At 43.2% G+C, this 26,718-nt stretch overlaps 1 protein-coding gene across 2 annotated transcripts in view; it reads left to right on the top strand.

The window, feature by feature from the left end:
- Positions 1–26,718, top strand: part of LOC111574850 (multidrug resistance-associated protein 1-like) — a 55,995-nt gene that overhangs the window by 15,961 nt on the left and 13,316 nt on the right. For both annotated transcript variants that reach the window (XM_055019448.1, XM_055019447.1), the window contains exons 11-17: positions 2,347–2,439; positions 2,525–2,728; positions 14,271–14,414; positions 14,738–14,828; positions 18,352–18,548; positions 24,671–24,847; positions 25,063–25,230. In XM_055019448.1, the coding sequence (XP_054875423.1) occupies positions 2,347–2,439; positions 2,525–2,728; positions 14,271–14,414; positions 14,738–14,828; positions 18,352–18,548; positions 24,671–24,847; positions 25,063–25,230 (1,074 nt within the window). The remainder of the gene's footprint in view (positions 1–2,346; positions 2,440–2,524; positions 2,729–14,270; positions 14,415–14,737; positions 14,829–18,351; positions 18,549–24,670; positions 24,848–25,062; positions 25,231–26,718) is intronic.

Raw genomic sequence — 26,718 nt, forward strand, 5'->3', positions numbered from 1 at the left:
GTGGGATGCGATTAAAAATTTAATCTAATTAATTGCAAGCTTTGTAATTAATTGCAGTTAATCACATTTTTGTCAAATAGCAATATCTGACAATAAGTAATTATTTTCAATTCAAATAAATTTTGGTTAACAGTTGAATCAATGAACAGACATATACGTGTTCATAATTAAAAATTTATAAAATGAATACAATTTTAAAATGGGACATATAGAAAAAAGTGATTTTGATGATTTAAAGCCTGGATTTAGTTCAGTTGTTCCACTGTATGGCACATAAAAAAGAATAAGTAGTTACAGGACCTTTAGAAAGTTAAAAATCCACAGATTCATTCCGTTTTCATAGTTTCTGGGTCTGATAAATGGTGTCATTTTGATGTTTCTTTTTTTTAGGAATATAATTTTTTGTTTATAAACAAAAATATTTTCCATAAACTAAAAGTTTATAATTAAATTTTTAAAAGACAGGCATTTTTGTGGTTTAACTTACTACTCTGCCGAGGCTCCTCCTCTTTGGCAGAGTAAAAACTTAAACCACAAAAATGTTTGTTTCATTTCTATTTATCTGCATTTTTCATCTGTCTGCTACATTCACAGATTGCTGCAAATCTAAGTGCAATTATAGCAATTTTATTCAACATTTTAAGACTTTCTGTAAACTAAAGCACTTTCAGTGTCTTCTAAAATGGTCTATTATGGGATGGCTACACCATTAGCCGTTAGCCATTAGCAGGACTGTCATAGCTAACGTTAGCTCCGGTGCTAACAGCAACATGTTTTACAGGTGATCAGAAAACTTTGTTGCACAATTTACACACAACCAGGCTTTTATCCAAGCTGCCATCAGGAAGATTTTTAAAAGAAAACTTTCCTCCTAACCAGCACAATGAGTCTCATCTTCCTTACCTGTTCACCAAGCATCCTGATGTCACTCCTGTGTATCTTCTTCACTGCAGACCATAGACTGTATGCTGCAGACAGACTTTAGGTTCATTAGCGCCACCTACTGGGCTGGAGTGTTCATCAGAGTTACTGGTGTGCCACAAATTAGGAAACTGAGAAAGGTGCGATTAAATGTGTTAATTTATTTAACGCGTTATTTTCTCTGCAATTAATCGCAATTAATGCGTTAAAGTCCCAGCCCTAATAAATATGTTTTTATGTTTGGTTCTGATTTGCTGCCCTCAGTTTTACTCTCCTGGTTCTGCAGCTGATAGAACACAGATTGGAAATTGATCAGTGCCGAGCTCAGAGGATATTCAGTCAAGAACAGTTAGTTCAAACTTCTACAAAACAAAAACTCATTCAATGCCTCCTCCAGTCTGAGATGGTCTTAGACCTAAAGGTTCAGTTTCATATTTAAATGTATGAAATTCAGTCACATGTTCAATCTCTAATGTACAGCTCTAAGTTAGAAATCAGCAGCTCCCTTAAAAGTCAGTAAGTGGGACATAAAGAGGACTATGGAGGTCCAACACCACCCAGCAGCAGACTGAAGGAACATCTAGGACTGCAGTCAGGAGCTCAGGTCAAAACCCAGATCAGCTCCAGATCATCCATCCATCATCTATACATCGCTTAATCCTCATTAGGGTCGCAGGGGGGCTGGAGTCTATCCCAGCTGACTCAGGCAAAGGCAGGGGACACCTGGACAGGTAACAGTCTGTCGCAGGGCTACATATACAGACAAACAACCACACTCACATAATAATAATAATAATAATAATAATAATAATAATAATAATAATAATAATAATAATAATAATAATAATAATCATTTAACCTCAGCATGTTTCTGGACTCTGGGAAGAAGCTGGAGAACCCAGAGAGAACCCATGCATGAACAGGGAGAACATGGAGCCTCCATGCAGAAAGATCCCGGGAAAACAGGGACGTAAACCAGGGATCTTCTCGCTGCAAGGCGAAAGTGCTAACCACTACGCCACTATGCACCCCCAGCTCAGGATCAGGATCAATTTAAATATGTAAATAATTAAAAGGTGTATGTATACACACACGCACATGCACACGCACACGCACACGCACACACACACACACACACACACACACACACACACACACACACACAACTGCATCTTTTGCACTGAACTTCATAATCTTGACCACATTATTTGTGAATTTTTCACTTTATGTAGATACAGTATGAGCAGATGACAGCCTTTAATTCAAAGAATTGACTGATGAATTGATTGATTGACTGATTGATGAAATGATTGACTGATTGATTGATGAATTGATTGACTGATTGATGAATTCATTGACTGACCTATTGATTGATGAATTGATTGATTGATTAATTGATGAGTTGATTGACTGATTGATCGACAGCTCCTCGGCCTGCCTGCTCTTGCTGGTATCACTGCCGTTGTTCTGATTTTCCCTCTGAATGGGATCATCGCTAAAATAAGAAGCAAACTGCAGGTGAGATTTTTCTTCTTTCAGTTTCTCTGTGAAATTTAACGTTTTTGTGCTGACTTGTCAAGAAACTTGTTCCTGTGTTTGTCAGGAGGTTCAGATGAAGTTCACTGACAGTCGGATTAAACTGATGAATGAGATCTTGGGTGGAGTGAAGATCCTGAAGTTTTATTCCTGGGAAGAAGCTTTCCTGCCTCGAGTCAATGTCCTGAGAGACGGAGAACTCAGCGCCCTGAAGACTTCTCAGATCCTTTACTCTGTTTCTCTGGCTTCTTTCAACTCCTCCTCCTTCCTGGTCAGTGAACCTCAGTCTTACTCCGTCCTTCCTAACCATGAAGCTTCGTCCAGTCTCTGAAACAGACAGTGATGTCACAGCCACTGCAGTCAGTGATTGGCTGTGTGGAGTTTGAAGTCATCACTATGAATGTGTTCAGACTGTCTAATGAACAGCTTGTTTTCTTTTCTGTTCGGTTTCATGAGACCTGGTCACTGTTTCTCCTCTGGAGCCATCCCAGTATAATGAGTTCATAACTAAGGGTTGATGGTTTAGTTTTTTCTCATTTTTGTGTGTTTCTCATCTTTGTGAGGGATCGATGAGCTTTATCTTTATCTTTATTTTTTTTTAATTCAAAGTTTTTTATTATATTTTCATTACATCAAACACAACAAAGATTTCAAAACATATAACATAATCCCTGAACAGTATTGACAGGCATGTAGGCAATTCAAACATCGATAAAAACAATAGACAATAAATGGAGGGTAGTTCATTATTCCCGGCAAAGTGTAAGGCTATAACGTGTTGTAATGCATTCCGGGTATCTAAAACAATATCATTTCAATATTAGTCTTACATGGTCTGGCTGTTTCTTCCTGACATGTATATTCCAAAACTTTCCCACCGTTCAATGGACATATCATTCTGCCAATTCAGTCTCCCCAACATTTTCTCACATGCAACAGTTTCTGTCATTTGTATTCTCCATATATTCAATGGGGGAGTGTCAGGGTCCTTCCAATACCTCAGAATTGTCCGTGCACAAGTCATTAGGCCAGTTTTAAATATTCTAAATATAGATTTATTTAAGTGGGGTACCATAGTTCTGTCTCCAAGGAGACACGGTCTTGGTGACCTGGGAAGTTCACAATTCAACCACTTTCCCATATAATCCATAACGTTCTCCCACAGGGGGCGGACCTTAGTACATTCCCATAATGCATGGACAAATGTGCCCTTTTCCCCACATTTCCAACACAGATCGTCATTAAGTAGGCCCATTCTGAAAAGTCTTGATGGAGTAAAATAATATCTATGAATTATTTTATATTGAGTAAATTTGCCTCTGGCTTCTCTTATGTATTCTTCAGTATTGGAAAGAATCCCCTCCCATGTCTTTTCATCCAATGTACAAGATAAGTCTTTTTCCCAAATTAGATTATTACATCCATTATTAGTTGTCCAGGGACATATCTCACCATTTTGATGCCTTATGATACATTTTAGGTAGTTGTAAATAGCATTCTATCGGGCTTCTGTCTTGACTGAAGGGCGCAATGTCTTTAATACAGTGTCTAAGTTATAAATATTTCCAAAAATGGTCTCGACCCTCCAGATGAAAATTTTCCTTAAATCTGACATATGAAAGAAAGTTACCATTTTCATATAGATCCTCCAATATTCTGATACCTTTTCTTAGCCACTGAGTCCAGTAGGTAGTCTGTTTTTCTATCTTTATCTTTGGATTATGCCAAATGGGTGCATATTTCTGAGTGTACTTGGAGATTTTACATTTTTTATGTACCTCCTGCCAAACCATTTTTGAGTGTTCTAGAACGGGATTAATCACTTTATTTCCTTTGGGTTTAACCATTTGTGCCAAAACTTCAATAGGTTTAAAAGGAGAGGTAAGCTCCTGCTCAATCAGGACCCAGTCCAAACCAGCACCAGACCCATCCCAGTGTTCTGTAAGTTTAGACATTTCAAAAGAGATACTGTAATATATTATGTTTGGTAAAGATAAGCCCCCTCTTTTCTTGGGCTGGTTTAATTTGTCTATATGAATTCAAGGACTTTTCCCATCCCAAAGAAAATGTTTAATCATCTTGTCATATCTTAATAACAATTGTTTCGGAATGCACATTGGTATTATCCCTGTTAGGTAATTTATCTGTGGGGCCACAGACATATTTATTTTATTCACTTTACCCCACAATGTCAGATGCAATTTATTCCACTTATCCAAGTTGACTTTAATTTTGTCAAGAACTTTTTGCATATTAGTCGTCATAATTTCCTTTATATCTGGGTTTAAGTCAATCCCTAGGTATGTCATACCCTTTGGTAGCCATTTAAAATTGAAGGCAGCTAGTTGATCATGTGTACAAGTTTGAGATACTGGCATGGCTTCTGATTTGTGCCAGTTTATGCAGTAACCAGAAACCTTAGAGCAGGGGTCACTAACTGGCGGACCGCGGTCCAGATCCAGACCCAGACGCCGTCTTATACGGACCGGACTTGTAATCAGTTATTGATTACATGCACACGCTAATAAAACTTCTAGGTTACATCATCATATATCGCACTAATTGAAGTTAGACTTTATGATGTTCCGGACCTTTGCTTTAATACATTTTCTCTGACTGGACCTCTTTAAATTTTAGTTGAATACCCCTGCCTTAGAGTATGCTTCGATAGATTCTAGTAGAACCGTTACAGAGCTGGCGGGGTCCCGACTAAGCACCAAAACATCATCTGCATAAAGAAAGAGCTTATGCTCCCTGCCCCCTCACATAACTCCCTTGATTCTCGACTCCGCTCTAATTAATGTGGCCAGTGGTTCTAAAAAAATTGTGAACAAGAGTGGGCTTAAACTCCATCCTTGTCTTGTCGATCTGGTTATATTGAAAAACTGAGATATTGTCCCATTAGTAATAACCGCAGCTTTAGGGCATGAATATAAAACTTTTATCCATCTGCAGAATCCTTCTCCGAATCCAAATTTTGCCAGAGTAGCAAATAAAAAGGCTCATTCATGCTAGCATTACTTTCCTCTCCATTCGCAATGCGGCTCTCAGCTTCGTCCAGCCGAGTCTACAAAGCACTCACTGTGTTCTTCAGTTCTGTTGTGTCCGATTTAATTATCGACACATCGCTCGCTATTTTGTTCAAAGTCATGTTCATTTTTAGAATTTCAGCAAAGAGATCCTCGTTGTTTTTCTGGTTTGCTTCAACACTAGTGGGGCTAGCAGGGTTAACTTCCATGACGGCCGTGGTCTTCAAGCGAGTTTGCACACTTCGTTTTCCGTGTTTCATTGCGTTGTTCCGGCAGGAGTGACTCCTTCTAATTGTAGGCTGTCGAAACACTAACCACTTACTACAGAAACTGAACTTTCATGGAGAGTTTGATAGTTTAACGTTAATAAATGTAGGCGGAGACTGGGAGTTTCTCTAAGGTGCCGCCATTTCCTAGGTCCTCCTCATGTGACTCTTTTTTTTTTTTTTTTTTTTTTTGTCTGCATTTGTTCTCGTTGTTTAACTCCACAAAAGGGGAGTCAACATTATATGAGATCGATGCATATTTTAGTCTTGCAGCCAAATATTTTAATATTTAGTGCATGTGTGTGACCATCACCAGCCCTCCCTGAAAGCTAAGCAGATATTCTTTATTAGAATTCCCTATTATAAGCCAGGGAGGGCAGTGCTACACCTCAGTGGTGTGTGGGGGAAACAAAGACTGGACAGGACGAACAGGACGAACAGGATGAACAGGGATAGAAATTAACAGGCGGTGCTATTGCAATTAAAGATAGTAAGGTGGTGTGTTATTCCCAACTACTAACTGTCAATCAATTAAAAAAAAATTTGAAAAAATTTTAAAAATTTTGAAAAAAGAAAAGAAATCCAAACCAGCACAAAAGAAAAAGAGACACAATAAATAAATAATTAAACAAACGGTACTGAGCACCATAATTGTGGATGTCTTGATAGTGTAGAATAGAATAGAACAGGCCACAAGAGGATACTAGTGCAAGAGAGAATGAGTTTAGGGTAGAGACTCTGGAGAGATTCTCAGCACATTCTGGTGGGTCCCATCATTCACTGAAATGGGACTCAGCAGTAGCTGGCGAGACCTGATCAAACATGCAAGTGTGAAGGACCCGGAAGCCCAGAACAGCAATCATGGCAAGGCAGGGCCAAGCCAACAGGGCACCCCTCCCCCCGGGCCGTAGGAGCCACAGGGTGGCGCCCCCAGAGAGCCTCCGGGGCCACCGTGAACGACGCGGACCCGGAGAACAGGAGGGAGCAGCTACTGACACCCCCAGCGCGCCCAGACCGACCCAGGCGGCCCGGGGCACGAGGACCCACCCGCCACCCAAACCCCAACCCCGCCCACCCCAGCCCCCACCAAACCCCCCACCCCACCACCCGACCCGCCCAACCCCACCCCTTCTCCCTCCCCCAAGGGGGCCAACGGCCCCACACAGCCAGGAAGCCAGACACAGGGGCCGAGCGGCCCACCGAAGGGGCGGCAACCAGCCCATCACAAAGCAGGCCGCCACCGGGAGCCGGTCAGAGGAAATCGGAGCCGGGACCCGATGTGAGTCCAGAGGGTAAAAATGGACAGTGTGGTGGGGCCCGGCGACGCCAACAGGGAGGCACCCCGCATACCCCCCGCACCAGGCCCCAGGTGAGCGCAGTACACCCAGGGCCCCGACTCCCCGCAATGCGCCCTGACAACCCGCCGGGGCAGAGCCACCACATGCCACCAGCCCGCAGTACAGCCACAGCGCCCACCAGGACGGCCAATCCAGCCCCCGCAGCCCACCAAGAGCCATCGCACCAGCCTGGACCCGTCGGGCACGCAGGAGAACCCCCCCCCGACCACAGCCCCCAGGTCCCGGGGACCCCCCGGCCACAGCAACACGGATGATGGTCCACCCCCGCCACCCCATAGCCATAAGGGGGCCGGGTCCCACCAGCGAGGCCATATTATTGAAACCCCCCCATTACTCCCTATTAACATGTCTCCCGATCCCAGACTGGAGACATTATCCCTGCACCGTGATAGTGTAACCCTGAGTATCATGTGGTGCATTAAAAGTGGGGAGGCTGGGCGAGGCATCCAGGGGGCAGGCCAGAGGACCACAGAGGATGGCTACTCTGCAGCCTACCCTGACCCAAGTTCCCCGAGCCGTCCCAGACCTACCCCCAAGGTGTGAGTGTGTGTGGTGCATTAAAAAGAAATTAGAGAGCAGGGGAGGCAAGCAAGAGGGTGATGGGGAAGAGACAAGGCCGTAGAGCCCTGCCATCCACCCCACCACAGAGCCCATCATTCCTGCCCCCACCTGCTCTCAGGGCCCTAACTGTTGTGTCCCTATATGTGCCTAAGAGTAACTATATACAGTGATGTGTGAAGTATGTGAAGTGCACAGTAAGAGGCAGTCTGGTGTGGATCCGGCCCATGAGGACAGAGCAGCAGGGGAGACAGGTAGTAAGACCACTGGTACTGATGAAGAGGGCGCCCAGAGCCCAGAGGCAAGAGGCCGAGGTGGGCCCACCCGAACCCGACCGGCCCAGCCAGCACCAAAACCCCCAGAAGTCGGAGCGCTAGACCAGCGCCCCGGCAGACTCCGTAGCCCCACCACGGGCCAGCCGCATGCAGCACCCTGCCCCGGAGGGAGGACCAGGCCGCACCACCAGGGAGCGAGGGCCACGAGCCCCCACGCCCACCCCGGAGCCGGCACGTCCAGGATGCAGGGCGCCCACCCCGCAGCACCACCGAGACCCCACCCACCCCACCACACCCCAGGACAGCACCAGGCCCGGACAGAAGCCCCCAGCCAGCAGAAACTAATCTCCAGTGGCGGCACACAGGCAAGTACCAAGGCCTGTGCCCGGATGAGCCAGAGCCACCCCCCCACAGAGACCACCCGGCCCCCATGCCAGACCCCCAGGCAGCGGAGGGCCCCCAGCCCCCCCAGGGGAGGGAGAGGGACGAGGACGAGCGGCCGGGTAGGAGAGGAGGGAGGAGGAGGGAAGCAGAGCAGGAAGGGACAGGGGAGCGACCGGAGGGCCGACCCACCCCAAACCCCAGGGCCAGCCAGGGCGCCCCAGAAGAGACCAGCCGCCGCCACCCCCAAGGCCCCGGGAGAGCGCACAGACCCAGCAGACCCAGGGCTCAAAGGGAGAGACACCGGGGACACCCACCACCAGGCAGAGGGGCCCGAGCCACGCCGGCCCCGCAGAGCCAGAGAGCGACCCCAAGAGCAATAGGGAAGGGACACCACCAGTGTATGCACACAGCCTTGAAGTCCATGGTGCCATCCTACTTAAAAAGGTAGAGGGTTAATAAGCTGAAATAAAGCAGAGAGAAGTCAGACCATACACACAGACAGAATAATAATTACAGTTTTATGAGGGAAATGGCATACGCCCACATACAAGCGGAGGCTATAGATTAATATTTATTGATTTAATAAATGGAGACCATTTTTCTTTGAAGGAGTCCAATTGGTTTTTTCTGATAGCAGATATTCTCTCTAGTGAAATGTATTCTGTGAGGAGGTTCAGCCAATGGATGATGTTGAGGGCTTTCTTATCTTTCCAGTTAACTAAGATAGTTTTTTTGGCGATGGCGATAGCTGCAAGTGTGGGTTGGATATGAATATCTGGAAGGGCTGTTTGCGTTAGATCACCAATTAGGCAAACGTTCGGGGAGTGTGGAATCCCGCAGTCCAAAATATTGGAGAGTTTCTGTGTGATCGTTACCCAGAATTGATAGACGGGTGTACAAAGCCACAGAGCGTGAAAGTAAGTGTCAGTCATGTTTTGGGTGCATTGCGTACATGTGTCTGAGCGCGAGAAGCCCATTTTATACAGTTTATATTGCGTTATATGCGTTCTGTGAAGCACCTTAAATTGGATCAATTGTAAGTTGGTGTTTTTAGTCATTTTAAATGTGTTTTCACAGATCTGGGTCCAAAAATCAGAGTCAAAAGATTTGGATATGTCTTTTTCCCATTTTTCAGTTGGTAGGTGTATAGAGTGTGTCTTTGAGAGTAAACTATAAATTTTTGAGAGATTCTTTTTATTTCTTGGAGACAGTTTCACAATGTATTCGACAAATTCGGGTGGCTGTAAATCCGTTGGCTGTAAAGTAGTCTGAAGCGATGGAATTCTACTTGTAATCGTCTTCTTTACCTGTAGGTATTGAAGAAAATTTCTATTTCTTATTTCAAATGTTTGGAATAAGTTTATATATGTCCTAAATGTGTTGTCATCCAGAAGGTGATGGAGGTGAGTGACTCCTCTCTCTGCCCATGTGCTGAAATAAAGAGCTATTTTGTTGTTTGCAAAATCAGGGTTGTGCCAGATTGGGGAGAGTATACTGGGTTTTAATTGGGAGCCTGTGATTTCCAGTGCTTTCCACCAAGCAGACAAGGTGGAAGCGATCATAGGGTTCTTGAAGCAGGAGTGATGCTTAAGGGCAGAAGTGATACAGGGAAGGTCAGAGATTTTGATCTGGTTACAATCTAACTGTTCTAGTTCTAGCCAGGAGTTATATTCTTCATGTGGATGTATCCATTTGGTGAGATATTGTATTTGGTTGGATAAATAATAATATATGAAGTTGGGAGCCTCCAGTCCCCCTTCGGATTTATTCTTCTGGAGGGTAGTCAAACTGATTTTAGCCTTTTTATTCTTTGAGTAGAATTTACCAATAGCGGAGTCTAACGATTGGAACCACTTTGATGTGGGTTTAAATGGAATCATGGAGAAGAGATAGTTGATTTTAGGTAATATTTTCATTTTGACTGTAGCTATTCGTCCCAAAAGGGAGATGGGGAGGTTGTTCCAACGCCTCAGATCATCACAGACTTTGTCCAAAAGTGGAGTGAAGTTCAGGTGAACTAATTCTGAGAGTTTGGAGGAAATATTTATGCCCAGATATCTGATGTTGCCAGTAGGAAAAGAATAATGCGAGTTTTGAACTGCGGGATTCCACGAGTTATCTGTTAAAGGTAATATAATTGATTTTGACCAGTTGATGGAGTAGTCTGAAAGACATGAGAAGGTTGTGATGAGGTTAAATACTTCCTTTACTGAAGTTTTAGGTTCTTGTAGATAAAGTAAAATGTCATCTGCGTATAGGTTAATTTTATGTTCAGACTCCAGAGCGCAGATACCTTTGATATCGGTGTTCTGACATACCGCTGTTGCTAGTGGTTCGATAAAGATCGCAAACAATAAGGGAGAGAGTGGGCATCCCTGTCTCGTTCCCCTTTGCAGACTGAAGCTTTGTGAAGTGATCCCATTAGTGGTGACTGTAGCCTTGGGTGAGTTGTACAGAGTTGATACCCACTGGATAAACGATTCTCCGAAGCCAAATTTGTGGAGCACAGCAAAGAGAAAGGACCAATTGACTTTGTCAAAGGCTTTTTCTGCGTCCAGTGACATAACAATAGCTTCTTTGTTGTGGAGTTGCGTCAAAGAGATTAGATTTAGAAGTCTTCTGATATTGTTGGTGGAGTGTCGGCCATTGATAAATCCTGTTTGATCGCTGTGGATTATTGACGGGATGATTTTCTCCAGCCTAGAGGCGAGAGCTTTTGAGATAATTTTGATGTCGGTGTTGATTAGTGACAGAGGTCGATAGCTAGAGGGAAGCGTAGGATCTTTGTCTGGTTTCAATAATAATTTAATTGCAGCTGTATTCATGTGCGGACTGATATAACCATTATTTTTAATCTCTGTCACTGTCCTGAAGAAAAGGGGTGCTAACATTGACCAGAAATATTTAAGAAATTCAGCAGGGAAACCATCAGGACCAGGTGCCTTGCCTGCTGGCATACTGTCTAATGCACATTGTAATTCTTTCATAGTCAATGGAGCATCTAATATGTCTCTGTAATTTGACGTTAGTTTGGGCATGTTTAAATTGTTGAGAAAATTATGAATATCTTCCATGTTTGGGTTAGCTGCTGCTGAGTATAAACTCTGGTAATAATTATAGAAGATCTGGTTAATTTCCTGAGGTGACTGAGTATATTTTCCTAAGGGATCCTGAATTGCTGTTATGAAGGATTTTTCTTTATTGCGCTGGAGTTGGTTCGCCAGAAATTTTCCTGATTTATTATTGTGTTCGAAATCATTATATCTTAGTTGTTGTAATAAAAACTCTGTTTTCTTGGATAGGATATTATCGAGGTTTAGTTTTGCATTTTGTAGTTCGGACCATAATTGATCACTTGGGTTTATTGCATAATTCTCTGTAAGTTGTTTAATTTTTTCTTCAATTTCTTTCTCTGTTTGTAGATCTTTTTTTTTCTTGTATGAGGAGTACGATATTATTTTACCTCTGATTACGGCCTTTCCAGTTTCCCAAAGCAAAGATGGAGATAAGTCAATAGAGTCATTGTTTTTTAGAAAGTCTGCCCACTCACTCCTTATTACTCGATCAAAATCTGGGTCTTTGAGTAGAGAGATGTTGAGGCGCCAAGTCTGAGGAGGTTTAGGGATGGAATCTGTTTGCAGGCTGAGAGATATTGGTGCGTGGTCGCTGATAACGATTGGGTGGATTTCAGTGGTAACTTTATGTGCGATAGAGTTATTCAAGAGGAAAAAGTCAATTCTTGAAAATGTTTTGTGTACCGCAGAGAAAAATGTATAGTCCCTCTTTGTTGGGTTTTTGAGTCTCCAGACGTCGTCTCGTCCAAAATCTTTCATATAGTCATGTATAACTTTAACTGATTGTGATTGTTTTGCATGTATTGGACTATTAGATCGATCTACTGAAGGGTTTAAAACTATGTTGAAGTCACCACCGATAATAGTTGTTGAGTTAGCAGATAAGTCTGCTAAGTGAGAGAAAACAGTGTGAAAGAAGGCTGGATCTTCATTATTCGGAGCATAGAGATTTGCAATAGAATATAATTTATTAAAGATTGTTGCCTGGATAATAATATATCTGCCCTCTGAGTCCGTTACTGTACTGTTTAAAGTGAATGGTACTCTCTTATGGACTAGAATGGAGACCCCTCTTTGTCTGCTGTTATAACAAGATGAAAAGATAATACTATAATTCGAGTCTGATAAACATTTTTCTTCCGACTGTAGTAAATGCGTTTCTTGGAGGAGCAAAATATCTGCTTTTAATTTAGAGACATAGTCCATGATTTTAACTCTTTTTGTTTGTGAGCGTATGCCATGAACATTCCAGGCTACGATATTAAACTTGAACATAGAGAGAGAAGATGTTCTGTCACTGAGTATGTAGCAATATAATATAACATCTGTGTGTGTCCTTGTGAGCTGTCTGTTGCTGTCTGTGAGCTGTGAGTGTTGGAGAGAGATGTATACAGCAGGTCAGGATCTATATATACATTATATAATAGCACATCATTGCCTGAAAAACTATCAACAAACACATTATAAAACATACAAGCACAATAAACATGGGAGGTACATAGAGTGTGAGTGAGAGTGTGGGGGGTGAGTGTGTGAGAGGGGGAGAGAGCTAAAGGGAGACATATAGAGAGGGAGAGAGAGAAAAGTAGAAGGAGGAGGGGGTTCTCCAGTGGGGAGTGTAGGTTAGGAGAGTGAGACATTTACACCTGTGACATTTTTTTTTTTAATAACATTTTCTAACATAAATGACTAAGTGATATATTAAATGTTTAAGCCATTTTTTTTCTTTTTTCTTTCTTTTTTTTTTTTTTTTTTTAGAAGAGCCAGGGGGTAATGGAGGGTTCCCGAAATAGCTGCCCATCTATGTATAGTTTGTCCACAACCAGTGCAGTCCGTTTACCTTTCTGTCTGTGTTCTTTCATGATGGGATATAATACTTTGCGCCTCTCGTTGATTTCCCTGGGAAACTGGTCGTTCATCCCGAACGACGTGCCTTTCAGCTCCCGTCCTTTGCTTCTTACGAGCACTTTCTGCTGGAAGTGCTCGAACTTTGCAATGATAGGACGGTGTCGGTTTCCTCCTCGGGGTCCGAGCCGGTGGACGCGGTGGAAAGTGATGTTTTTAACAGTTTCCGCAGGGATTTTAAGCGCCGACACCATGAAGTTTTTAACAAGGGTCTCTGGGTTATCCGGTGTGGACTCAGGGATACCAGAAAAGATCAGGTTGTCCCGCATGCTCCTCGACTGGATGTCCAGGACGGTCTCCCTCAGGGTTTTGTTTTCTTTTTTAAGTGTATTCACCTCTGAAGTGACCGCTGTCAGCGTGGACCGGAGTTCGGTGTTGTCCCTCTGCAGATCCTCTATCTGCTGGTGGGTGAACTCCAGGCTTGCTTTCAGGTCTTTTATCTCCTGGTGAAGCAAACTAAGAATATCGAGCTTCTTACTAATAGACTGGAGAACACTTACCTGGATATCCGTGACCTCCAAGTCTTGTGTGTCCGTCGAGGAGTCTGCCTTCTTCCTCTTGCTCGGGTTGGCGTCTTCCATCGTGCACCGGACGAAGTAGTCGTCAATAAAGTTCTCAAGGTCCTCCACTGTGAGCACTACCGTTTCCGATCTTGAGCAGGCTATTTAGTTAGGTTGTTGTTTTTATATTTATTTTTTTTAATACAAATACGTCGAGATAACGGCGATTTGTTTACTTCTCATCTAGCAGCTGGGAGCCGCCATGTTGAATTTCGTCACTCTCGCTGAATCTCGCGATCTCAGAGCATCTCCGCCTCCCCGAGTTTGATAGTTTAACGTTAATAAATGTAGGCGGAGACTGGGAGTTTCTCTAAGGTGCCGCCATTTCCTAGGTCCTCCTCACGTGACTCTTTGAGCTTTATCTTTATTTTAATTTCTCCGTCTTGTCTGTCCTGTTGTCTCAGATTGCCCTGATAGTGTTTGGAGTCTACGTGTTGATCGATGAGCAGAACGTTCTGGACGCTCAGAAGATCTTTGTTTCTGTTGCTCTGATCAACATCCTGAAGACGCCTCTGAGTCAGCTTCCCTTCGCCATGAGCACCACCATGCAGGAAAGTTCAAAGACAAACCTCCATCCTCAACAGCAGTCTACGTTCACAAGTCAGAGAAAAGCAGAGTCACAGTTTGGAGCTTCTAGTTTCAAACTCCTCAGACACTCTGACAGTCACAGATATTTCTCATTGACTCTGCTGTTATATTATCAGTGTCTGATTTACTAAATTTACTGTTTTACAATCTACGTAACATGACTGATTACAGAGTGGTAAAAATGGAGAAACTCTCCTCATTTTTCTCTCTTGTCTCTCTTTCCTCTGTCTGGTCAGACTTCAGCCAACAGACCTGTTGTTGTATTTAATCTGTTCTGTGTGATCAGGCCGTCGTTTCGGTCAGACGTCTTGGAAATTTCCTGAGTCAAGATGAACTGAAGCCTGACAACGTAGAGAGACTTCCTCACAGCCCAGGTACGACATCTTACCTGTATGACAGCTGGAAAGTGGAAACTGTTAGCCTAGCTTAGCACAAAGACTCGGAGCAAAGTCAAACTGTTGCTTCAGACTAAGAGCAAAAAGAAATCTGCATATTTCATTCAAACAAACCTTCAGTTTAATGAAAAGTTTTTGAGTTTCCTGATTTACACTGACGATGTTTGCCTGCTGAAACAAATCTCTGTATTTATGTTTATAAAGACTCAGCAATCTGCTGACAGTTGACTGTTCAGACCAAACATGAAGCGAATGTTTGCTTTCTATTACTATAACCAGCCATGGGAGTGTTTCAGTTAAACACGGGAAGAAGGGTTCGGGTCAGACAAGGGAAGAAGGGTTTGGGGTTAGACACTGGAAGATGCTGCTACTGAACCTGAGATGTTTACCTACTTACCGGGTCATTCTGACTCTAATGATGCTGGACCAGGAACTTTGTCTTCCAGTGCTTAAGGATCTCAATGCTGATTGGTCCGTGCAACACAGTGTGGTGTGTGTGGTAGCAAGTGAGGAGGGTTGCAGAATAGTGGGAAGCTTGGAGCCAGGGCCGAGGTCAAACTGCCCAGTAGCTCTTAAGCTGAGCTTGACAACGCCACCTTGGGGGAAAGCCCCCAAGGAAAGTTCTGCCTCTTAGAAGTGCGTTTGAGGCACAGAGGTTCGTATACCACAAAGCAAGAGACGTGTTGTTCTCACACAATTAATCAAATTTTATTAAACAATTGGTTAAATATCAATTAAAACAACCAGATAAAACAAGGGGAGGGAGGTGCAAGGGGGCAGAGGCTGTTGCTTACCATGTGGCAGAAAGTGTCACCGGAGGGGAGGAACAGGGTCCAGGGAGAGGTCACCAGGTGAATAAAATCACACACACACGTGATGGATTAAACGAAAAATACCCAGGGTTCACACATCACGGTGGGGTACCACCGACGACACCACGTCCCTACCACAGGTGCTCAGCCTCTGGAACACAAGAAAAGGGGATTAGTGGGAAAAATGAAAATAATCAACAAAATGAAGGAATTAAACTATAAACAAGAACAAATTCCTATAAACTAAAAATCACAAAAGGAACATTAAACTCAGAATACAAAATACTACAAAATACCAACAAAAAAACCCCCCAAGGGCATTAAAGTTCAAAATTAGATTACAAAAGAAACTAAAACCAATCCTTTAAACACAGCTAACTAAATAACAAGTAAACAGAAAATCAATCTTAATTAAACAAACCAATATAGGCCATAAGGCCGAACAAAAAGAAACTAAACCCAAATAATAATCCACCAATAAGGCTGTGTCCCCACTTGGACACAAATAAAAGCACAAAGAAAAAGAATGTTAACAACAAGGAGATAAATATTCAATCTGAAAGAAACCCAACTCCCAAGCTGCCTGGTCTAACCCGGCTACCACTGAGGGGAAGCAGACTAGGCCGATGAGGCAGAGAAGTAGCGGAGGCTAGCTGCAGTTAGCCTTATAGCTTGCCCGTCACAGATACATGGCCAAAGTGAAGCAAAGCAAACAGCAATTCAAAACAGCAGCGGGTCCTCGGCGCTGCCACTAAACGGCACAGGAGCAGGCAGAAGGGCTGTGTTAAGTGTCTCAACTTACTATTATGTTTAATACAAACAGCAAACATGTACCTCTCGGCGGTGGCGCAACACACACTCTGGAGAGGGACAGCACGTCAGGAGCAGCCCCAGCAGTTGCAGCTACCTACAAGTACAATTAGTGTTGAGCCGGAATGCATGCGGTGCCTGGCTGGGATACACTATAAAAAACTGAACCACACCTACCAGAACGTAGCAGCACAACACTCCAACCACACAATGCACTAAACGCTAGATACCGGCGACTGACCGGGGTGAGCGACCGGAAGGGGCGTGGCTTTAGCCTCGGCGAGAGAGAGTACGGTAGGCCACCCCCAGCTTTTACAGCTGGTGGGCGTGCCCCGATTGGCTTATAGCCCAGTACTGCCTGGGAGGGCACAAAACTGGCTTTGGGCAAGACTTATCCTGGTACAACAGCATCAAGCTAGAACATTTTCATCTAACTTGGAAATGTGCTCATTTACATTCTACCATGTTTACTCTAATAGAACCATGTTTAATAGAATCGTGCTTACTTTAACAGGACTGTGTTTAATAGAATCGTGCTTACTTTAACAGGACTGTGTTTAATAGAACCATGTTTACTCTAATAGAACTGCGTTTAATAGAATCGTGTTTACTCAAAGAACCATGTTTAATAGAACCGTGTTTACTCTAATAGAATCATGTTTAATAGAATCGTGTTTACTCTAATAGAACCGTGTTCAGTAGAATCGTGTTTACTCTAATAGAACCTTGTTTAGTAGAATCGTGTTTACTCTAAAAGAACTGTGTTTACTCTAATAGAACCGTGTTCACTCTAACAGAACCATGTTTACTCTAATAGAACCATGTTTAATAGAATCGTGTTTACTTTAATAGGACCGTGTTTAATAGAACCATGTTTACTCTAATAGAACTGTGTTTAATAGAATCGTGTTTACTCAAAAAGAACCGTGTTTAATAGAACTGTGTTTACTCTAAGGCCCCTTTTCGACCAAAGAGCACCAGGTGCTAGGTTGGTTCAAAGTTGAGAGCCAGTGCTTTTTTGGTTCAAATCTCGTGCCGCCCCAGAACGGGTTTGTGTTTCCACTCAAGAAGGAGCAAAGTTGGAGCTGCGTCATTGCGCCACCACAAAACGTGTGTACGTACTGCGTACGTAGCCGTACAACAGCGTTCACGCTGTACGGAAAAATCACACAACAACAATGGAGGGCTTCTTTGGAGTGGTGTTCATGGCTTTGCTAGTGTGTCTCGCCATCGCTGAACAGCAAAACCTTCTGTTAGGGGTTACTCATCGGCGTCGCCGTTCCAATGCCCGGCGATCACGTTTGAGAAGAAAGGTAATTATCAAAGACGTTTGGATACTTAACAGTAAACGTGCTAGCGTTAGCTTAGCTACTTAGCTTCGACTACGCTTGCATTGATTACTTAGCGGTTAAACACGCGCAATAAGTTGATGATCATATCTATGTTTATCTTTTTAGATGTTTTTAGATGTCACCCCGCCCTCTGCCCGTGACGTGCTCGGCTCTCAACTCTGGCCACCTCTGGCCCAGCAACGAGTTGGTGCCCGAAACGGCCCCAGTTTTTGGAGCCCGGAGCCGCAGCTCCGGTGGTCGAAACACAAAAAACCGGCGCCAAGTCGGGCGCCGGCTCCAACTCCGAACGGGCTCCACCCCGGTCGAAAAGAGGGTCAAAAGAACCATGTTTAATAGAACTGTGTTTACTCTAATAGACCCGTGTTTAGTAGAATTGTGTTTACTCTAATAGAACCGTGTTTAGTAGAATTGTGTTTACTCTAATAGAACCTTGTTTAGTAGAATCGTGTTTACTCTAATAGAACTGTGTTTACTCTAATAGAACCGTGGTTATTCATGTACAACATAGCAACCATGTTCTGTCCTCAGATGGAGACGCTGTTCTGGTCCAGGACGGGTTCTTCTCCTGGTCCACCAGTGGACCACCGTACCTTCAGAGGATCAACATGATGGTGGAGGCGGGGTCTCTGGTGGCTGTGGTCGGCCATGTTGGCTCTGGGAAGTCATCTCTGCTGGCGGCCATGTTGGGGGAGATGGAGAGGAGGCGTGGCTTCGTGTCAATTAAGGTCCTTAGCCAGCTTTATTTTTGGATTTTAATCTGAAGCAGTTTTTTCAGGGTCTGTACAAATCGCTAATGTGTGGGAGCCATACTGAGGGGGTGGAGCCAGTAGTGACATCGTCGCCATGACAGATGAAAGCTTTATTGGTTTTTGACTGAACCACTTTCCTGGAATTACCAGATGCCATCTGGATTTCTTTTGTCAGTCCCAGCATGAATTTGCTTTCAATTTAAATTCAGAGAACAAAGACTAAAATGTTACAAAACATCATCCTTTGGTGCTCAGACCAAACTTTACTTCTGCTGAGGTGGAACAGGGCCATAACCAGACAGTCTCTATGAACTCACAGCTGGATGAATGCAGCAGAAACTTCAGTGTGAAGTTAGCTGACTGCTCTCTGTTTGTGTTCAGACAACTAAAACTAATCAAATTCAGGGTCATTAATGTGGTTCAGCTCCAGTGTTTATGACTACCAACTTGTTCAGCTCACATATTTCTGATGAATAGAAATAAACTAAGGGCAGATCAGCTCAATCAGCAGGTGGAGTTTCTGTTCACAAATCTTCATTTATGAACCACTGGATGAATTTATCTGAGAAATCTGTGAGCAAACAGGTTTCGTATTCTTCAGGTTTGCTGATTGCTTGAGAAAATATCAGTGTTTGACAGTCATTATAGAACAAACATCAACAAACTTGGGTTTGGGGAATATCACACTTCAGCAACGAGTTCTTCAACCTTGTCTTGGTGTGTTGGTGAGGGGGAGTTCATTTAACTATTACATCCATAAAATAGTAATATTTAAGAATATAATTTAGAGTCCTAAACAAACTTATGTCTGAGAAAACGCCAGTATTTTAGAAATCTTTCAAAAACTTGTTTCAAAATACTCATTGTATTATTTATTAGGCAAAAAACAGACTAAATAATCCTTATTCACAGACATTAACCATAAATCTTGATATCTTCTATGACCTCCTTTGGCCCTGATAACGGCTTCTGTTCTTGCTGCCGTTGCTGTTATGAACTTTTCCACAGTCTCTTTTGTTATTGAGCTCCAGATAGTTTCTAGCTGTTCCAGAGACTTGCTGTGAATGAAACTTTGCTGTGATCTATTTTTGAATTTAGTAAATCCCAGATCTGTTCAGTAGGATTCGAGTCTGGACTTTGACTTGGTCAGTCCATCAGTTCCAGAACTCAGGGTTCCTTTTTCTTGGTCCAGTAGTCTCTGCTCAGGTTTGAAGTCTGCTTGGGGTCTTTGTCTTCTTGGTGAACCCTGTTCTACCAGACAGGATAAATATTGGACCTTTGTTATGGATCAGTGGAAACTGCTTCTAAATCCCTCCCTCTTCCTCCTCTGGGATCTACTGACCATAACTGAACCTCCTGCCCATCTATCAGACTACTTTAAAACCAGAGAAGATAAAGAACAAGGACACTAAGATGTGGTCTGAAGAATCTGTGTTCTCCCTGCAGGAATGTTTCAATTGTACAGATCTGGACGTTTTTATCTGGTCCTGTGGGGAGGATCTTGATGCTCTGGTGGACGTCACCAGCTCTTATGGTGACATGAAGACATGATGATACACTGTAAGTGTGTTAAGGTGTTCCCCAACAACAGCCATGGCTCACCAACAGCATCAAATCCTGTCTGAAGAGAAAGAAACTGGCTTTCAAAGAAAGGGGCTGTCTCTGACCTTCAGTCAGCCCCCAGAGACCAGAAAACGAAGATTCTGAAAGCAAAGCAGAGCTACAAAACCCTTCCGGAAAGCAAACTGGCTGCAAACAATCCTGATTCTGCCTGGACATGTACACTATATTGCCAGAAGTATTGGCTCATCCATCCAAATAATCAGAATCAGGTGTTCCAATCACTTCCATGTCCACAGGTGTATAAAATCCAGCACCTAGGCTGCAGACTGCTTTTACAAACATTTGTGAAAGAATGGCTCGCTCTCAGGAACTCAGTGAATTCCAGCATGGAACTGTGATAGGATGCCACCTGTGCAACAAATCCAGTCGTGACATTTCCTGGCTCCTAAATATTCCACAGTCAACTGTCAGCTGTATTATAAGAAAGTGGAAGTGTGTAGGAACGACAGCAACTCTGCCACCAAGTGGTAGGACACGTAAACTGACGGAGCGGGGTCAGTGGATGCTGAGGCACATAGTGCCAAGAGGTGGCCAACTTTCTGCAGAGTCAATCACTACAGACCTTCAAACTTCATGTGGCCTTCAGATTAGCTCAAGAACAGTGCTTCAACAGAGAGCTTCATGGAATGGGTTTCCATGGCCGAGCAGCTGCATCCAAGCCATACATCACCAAGTGCAATGCAAAGCATGGGATGCAGTGGTGTAAAGCAGCCACCACTGGACTCTAGAGCAGTGGAGACACCTTCTCTGGAGTGACCAATCATGCTTCTCCATCTGGCAATCTGATGGACCAGTCTGGGTTTGGTGGTTGTCAGGAGAACGATACTTGTGGGACTGCATTGTGCCAAGTGTAAAGTTTGGTGGAGGGGGGATTATGGTGTGGGCTTGTTTTTCAGGAGCTGGGCTTGGCCCCTTAGTTCCAGTGAAAGGAACTCTGAATGCTTCAGCATACCAAGACATTTTGGACAATTCCATGCTCCCAACTTTGTGGGAACAGTTTGGAGCTGGTCCCTTCCTCTTCCAACATGACTGTGCACCAGTGCACAAAGCAAGGTCCATAAAGACATGGATGACAGAGTCTGGTGTGGATGAACTTGACTGACCTGCACAGAGTCCTGACCTCAACCCCATAGAACACCTTTGGGATGAATTAGAGTGGAGACTGAGAGCCAGACCTTCTGGTCCAACATCAGTGTGTGACCTCACAAATGTGCTTCTGGAAGAATGGTCAAAAATTCACATAAACACACTCCTAAATCTTGTGGACAGCCTTCCCAGAAGAGTTGAAGCTGTTCTAGCTGCAAAGGGTGGACCGACGTCATATTGAACCCTATGGATTAGGAATGAGATGTCACTTACATTCATATGCGAGTCAAGGCAGGTGAGCGAATACTTTTGGCAATATAGTGTATGAGAACCATCGCAGGCCTTCAAAACCCCCACAAGGACTATCTGGCAGCAGCCAGATCATTTTAGACGGTTTTAATTCAGACAGAGATTTTGCAAATGCTGTTTTCATGCTCATTTTAATTCTTCTGATTTTAGCAAGAACATCTGGGAACTGAAACAGGAACTGAAGGACACTCAACACTTTGACATTAAACTCAGTGACGCCAGAAAGACTTTTGGTACCATGAAGGGGAACTCTACTAAACATGATCTTTAAACATGTGAAGAGTAAAGCCTTCTATTGATCCACTTCTCTGCTTTTAACACAGTCCAGTCCCACATTTTAACCAAAAGACTTTTTGAACATTTTGAAATCAGTAAAACTGTGGTGGGCTGGATTTTAGACTTTTCAACTGACAGCTCACAACGAGTGAGAATTAATGGGGTCCTGTAGACCCAGTTCTCCTCCACAGGTTCTCCACAAGGATGTGTGCTATCACCTTTATTATTCATCCTCTATACAAACAAGTGTCAGAGCAGATATGAAAACAGGCATCATTAAGTATGCAGATGACTGTTATTATCAGCTTAAACTCAAAGAGGCTGAGACCAGTCATGGACCAGTTACTGATGGCTGATGGCTTTTTGTCCAGTGGTGTGAGGACTCCTACAGTTGAGGTCAAAAGTTTACATACACTTGTAAAGAACATAACGTCATGGCTCTCTTGAGTTTCCAGTTATTTCTACAACTCTGATTTTTCTCTGATAGAGTGATTGGAATAGATACTTCTTTTTCACAAAAAACATTCATGAAGTTTGGTTGTTTTATGACTTTATGCTGGGTTAACAGAAAAAGGGACCAAATCTGCTGGGTCAAAAATATACATACAGCAATGCTAATATTTGGTTACATGTCCCTTGACCATTTTCACTTCAGTTAGGTGCTTTTGGTAGCCATCCACAAGCTATGTTCTTTGCAAGTGTATGTGAAATTTTGACCACAACTGTACCTCCAACTGAGAACATCTAAAACTAAAGATATGGTTATTGATTTCAGAAAACAACAAGACAGGCACAGAGTCACTTTAGCTAAAGGTCAGAAAATACAACAACCATAGAAATACTTTGGAACCATCATTAATGACAAGTTGAACTTTGATGAAAACGGCAAGTCTGTCTGTAGAAAGGTCCATCAGCGCCTTCAATGCTTCAGAAAACTCATTTATTTCCACACTGACCTAACAATCTTGAGGCTGTTTTATGGTTCTTTTATTGAGTCTGTTTTATCTTTCTGCTTGGTGGGATGGTTCGGTCAGACCTCTGTTAGAGAAAAACTCTCTGAACCAAACAGTGAGACGGGCCAGTCCCTGTGATTGGTCCCAGTCTGGTCCAGCCTACCTGTCCACGAAACATTACAGAGGACGGATTTATCAGTCCTTAATAATGCTCTAAACATTACAGAGGATGGATTATCAGTCCTTAATAAGGACTTCCATCCTCTAGAGGGTGGATTTCAGCTTCTTCCCTCAGGATGGAGGTTTTTAGTCCTAAAGCGTTTTAAAAACAGCTTTGTTTCTGTCGTCACTGAGCTCAATAAGAAGCAGTGGCACTGTGCTTTATTTGATTTATCTATCTTGTTTCTTAGCTGTAATTATTGTTGTGACTTTTAAATTTTATGTTCTATTCCTGGCTTTTATCCCAGAGTTTGCATTTATTTCCCTCAAATTTTTTATTGTGTCTTGTGTTATATTCTTATTTATCTTTATCTTATTTATTTATCTTATCTTTCTACTTCCTTAATGATATATTGGTGAACGGTGGAACACTGACCACTTTTTTGTCACTCGATCAAGTACCTGCATGTTGGGTTCAATGTGTGTTTTGTAATAGAATGCCAAATGCAATCCTTTTTTCTGCGAAACAAATCTTCCCACGGGTCTAAATAAAGTAACGTTGAACCTTGATGCTGAAGAGTTCAGACTTGGACTCGTCCATCCAGAGAACCTTCTTCCAGTCATCTCCAGTCCAGTGTTTGTGCTTCCTGGCAAATTTGAGGTGTTTTTGGATGTTTCCAGGCCTCAATAAAGTCTTCATAGCAGCTGTTCTTCTCTTTAAGTCTTGTTCCGTCAGTCGTCTGCTTATGGTCATTCTGGAGACTTTCTCAGATTCTCATCTAGAAGCATTAATCTCTGCCTGAAGATCAGCAGTGGTCTTTCTTCTGTCTCTAGTACTTCAGATCTTGAGGTTCCTGACATCTGCTTCAGTTAGCTTTCGTTTTCGGCCTCTTCCTTGGAGCATTTTTTCAATACTAGTCTCTGCAATGGAGTTCAAGTCATACTGACCACACTGTGAGAACATTTTACGTGTCAAAGACCATCCAGCATCAGGAAGTGCTTTAATTCAGACTCTGTCTTTCTCAGTAAGTTCTCTACGCTTCACCACATTGAACAGGAAAGTGAATTTACGTTTTTAGAACCAAATTTGAGCCAGAAGTCAGAAATTATTCAAGAATAACATATAACCACTAAAACATTTTTTTCCTGTTCAGGAATGCAGCAAATAACTGTAATTTTGCATCTCAATCAAATAATAATATTCTTTATTATTCTTTTTTTCTGCTTTTTTGTAAAACAGTAATTTTGAATCTTCATGGATAACAACAATAATTTTATTTTAGCATTAAAGATATAATTTTGATGAAAGAGCTGCACATACTGACAGATTAACCATTACAGGAACATGAAAAAATATTTTAGTAATCAGCAAAACTGTTTATTTGGGGGCAGCGGTGGCAAACATCTTACACTGGGTTGTGGTCTAATGAACTCGTGAAGCACTGTAGATACCAACCCTAACCCAATGTGCACAGTACGTGTTCACATACATAATGTTCCTGCAGATATGAACCCAGAAGGAAAGAGCACATTCTGTAGACACAGATTTAAACATGAAAACATGAAAAACAAGCAGTTTGTGTGATGATAGATGGTGTCTGTACAGCATTACAGCTACTGAATATAAAAATCCAGACACTTTAAATGTGGTGAAATCTTACTCATGAAAAGTATTTTGACTTTGGATTTCAGGGCTCAGTGTCGTACGTCCCTCAGCAGGCCTGGATCCAGAATGCCTCTCTGAAGGACAATATTTTATTTGGTGGACAGAGGATGGAGAGCTGGTACCACCGAGTGCTGGACGCCTGTGCTCTGCTGCCAGATCTGGACATCCTGCCCGCCAGAGATGACACCGAGATCGGAGAGAAGGTACCAACCCCTGCAGGGGTCCGTCCACAGGAAGGTGTTGTTTACTGACCTTTGTTTAAGACTGACTTTTGTTTACTGATTGACTGTTGTTCACTGGCTGTAGTTTTAGAGCGACTGTGGTTTACTGACTTTTTTGACTGACTGTTGTTTTCTGGTTGTTGTTTTCTGACTATTTATTACGGACTGTTTACCTGAACTCATATTTCCTCCTGCAGGGGATGAACCTGTCCGGGGGTCAGAGGCAGAGGGTGAGTCTGGCCCGAGCCACCTACAGGAGGTCAGATGTTTACCTGCTCGACGACCCGCTGTCGGCGGTCGACGCTCAGGTGGGACAGCACATATTTGACCGAGTCATTGGACCTGGAGGACTCCTCAAAGGCAAAGTAAGACCTTCAGACATGTAGCTGTGCTATCCTCAAGTCCTCTACATGCTTCATGCTGTGGTTTTTATTACTCACATCAGGAGAAACCTGAGCTGCCTCGTGTTTTGTTACACTGTCTGGAAGTTTTCACATCCTGCTGGTAACCATGATGATGTTCTCACTGGTCAGTTTCACCTGCAGACTGATGGAGCAGCAACACATTGCTGCAGTCCAGAACCCTCTACTGTATCTGGGTCCGTCATTTCAGATAGCAGTCTTCTAACATCTCTGGTTCTGTTCACAGTTTACTTATTTATCATTTGGGACAAAAAAAAAAATTAAGTTCTGTAAAAATACTTTTAACAACTTTAGAATTTCATTTGTTTTCAGAGATGCTGAATTTTTGTTTTTGCCTTTTAACGGATTAGACAAGCTATTTCAAGGATTCAGTATCTCATAAACATAAATCCAACAGCAGTGAAATCAAGTAAAGACACAGAATAGTTTCCAGCATCATGGGCCCTTGAAAGTCGAAAAAAGTGCAACTATATTTATAAAAATTTCAAATCCAGGCCAGGTGTCCAGTGAGGACTCCTAGGTAAGACCCTTAGTGCTGCCCCACCTCCCTACCTCAATATGAGTGAATCCCCAAATATGAAAGCCACACTGGCTCGGACGTTGCCGGATTAACAAGGTCCATGTCAGGCACTGAGGAACCAGAGTGCCTTGATGGGCTACTGAAACAAGGCCCAAATGGACAAGAGACAAGAATCTGGACCTGATGGAATGCTAACAGACAAGTAACCCAAAAGAGAAGGGTCACATGAGGAGAATGTTGGACAACTGGATGCTTCAAAACCCAACTTCGAGATTGATCAGAAAACAGCTACTAGCGCAGTATTCCAACATCCACAAACAGCAACTACTCTCACAACTAGAGACTGACAAGATGCAACAATGATGCTACAGGAAGGAGGAGCCAGGATGGCAGGTCAGAGAGGAGGTACATCTGTCCTCCCCACAATCAGAGATTGGGTTCCAAGCACCAAAACAAAATACCCAGATACCCTTAACACAAGGACTGCTGACCTGAGAATGAAGATAATGAACAGGCTGTAAAACTGGCACCCCTGCAGCCGATAACCACAGCTGAGTAGTAAAGTACCACCTGAAAGCGTGCTAGAAGGCGAGAATGCAGCACTACAAACTATTCCTACTACGACCATCACCAAGACCAACCTGCTGATATCCGCCATGGCAACAGTAATTAAAGAGATACTCGGCTATACCATGAAAAACATGAATGACAAAGAACAGTGCCCACCATGGAGGAGGAGGCTAGAGGCCAAGATCAAGGAGGCACACAGAGAAAAGTGCTTCCTGGGAAGTACCACAAGCTATCAACACCAGAGGTACTGGAGACTGCCAAGCAACTCACAGCTCTGGCTACCCACCTAAAGAGATACACTAGAGAAGTAGAAGCCAGGAGAATAAACATGGTGCTCTCCA

Source organism: Amphiprion ocellaris, chromosome 17 (assembly GCF_022539595.1).
Source record: "Amphiprion ocellaris isolate individual 3 ecotype Okinawa chromosome 17, ASM2253959v1, whole genome shotgun sequence".
Classification (NCBI taxonomy): Eukaryota; Metazoa; Chordata; class Actinopteri; family Pomacentridae; genus Amphiprion; species Amphiprion ocellaris.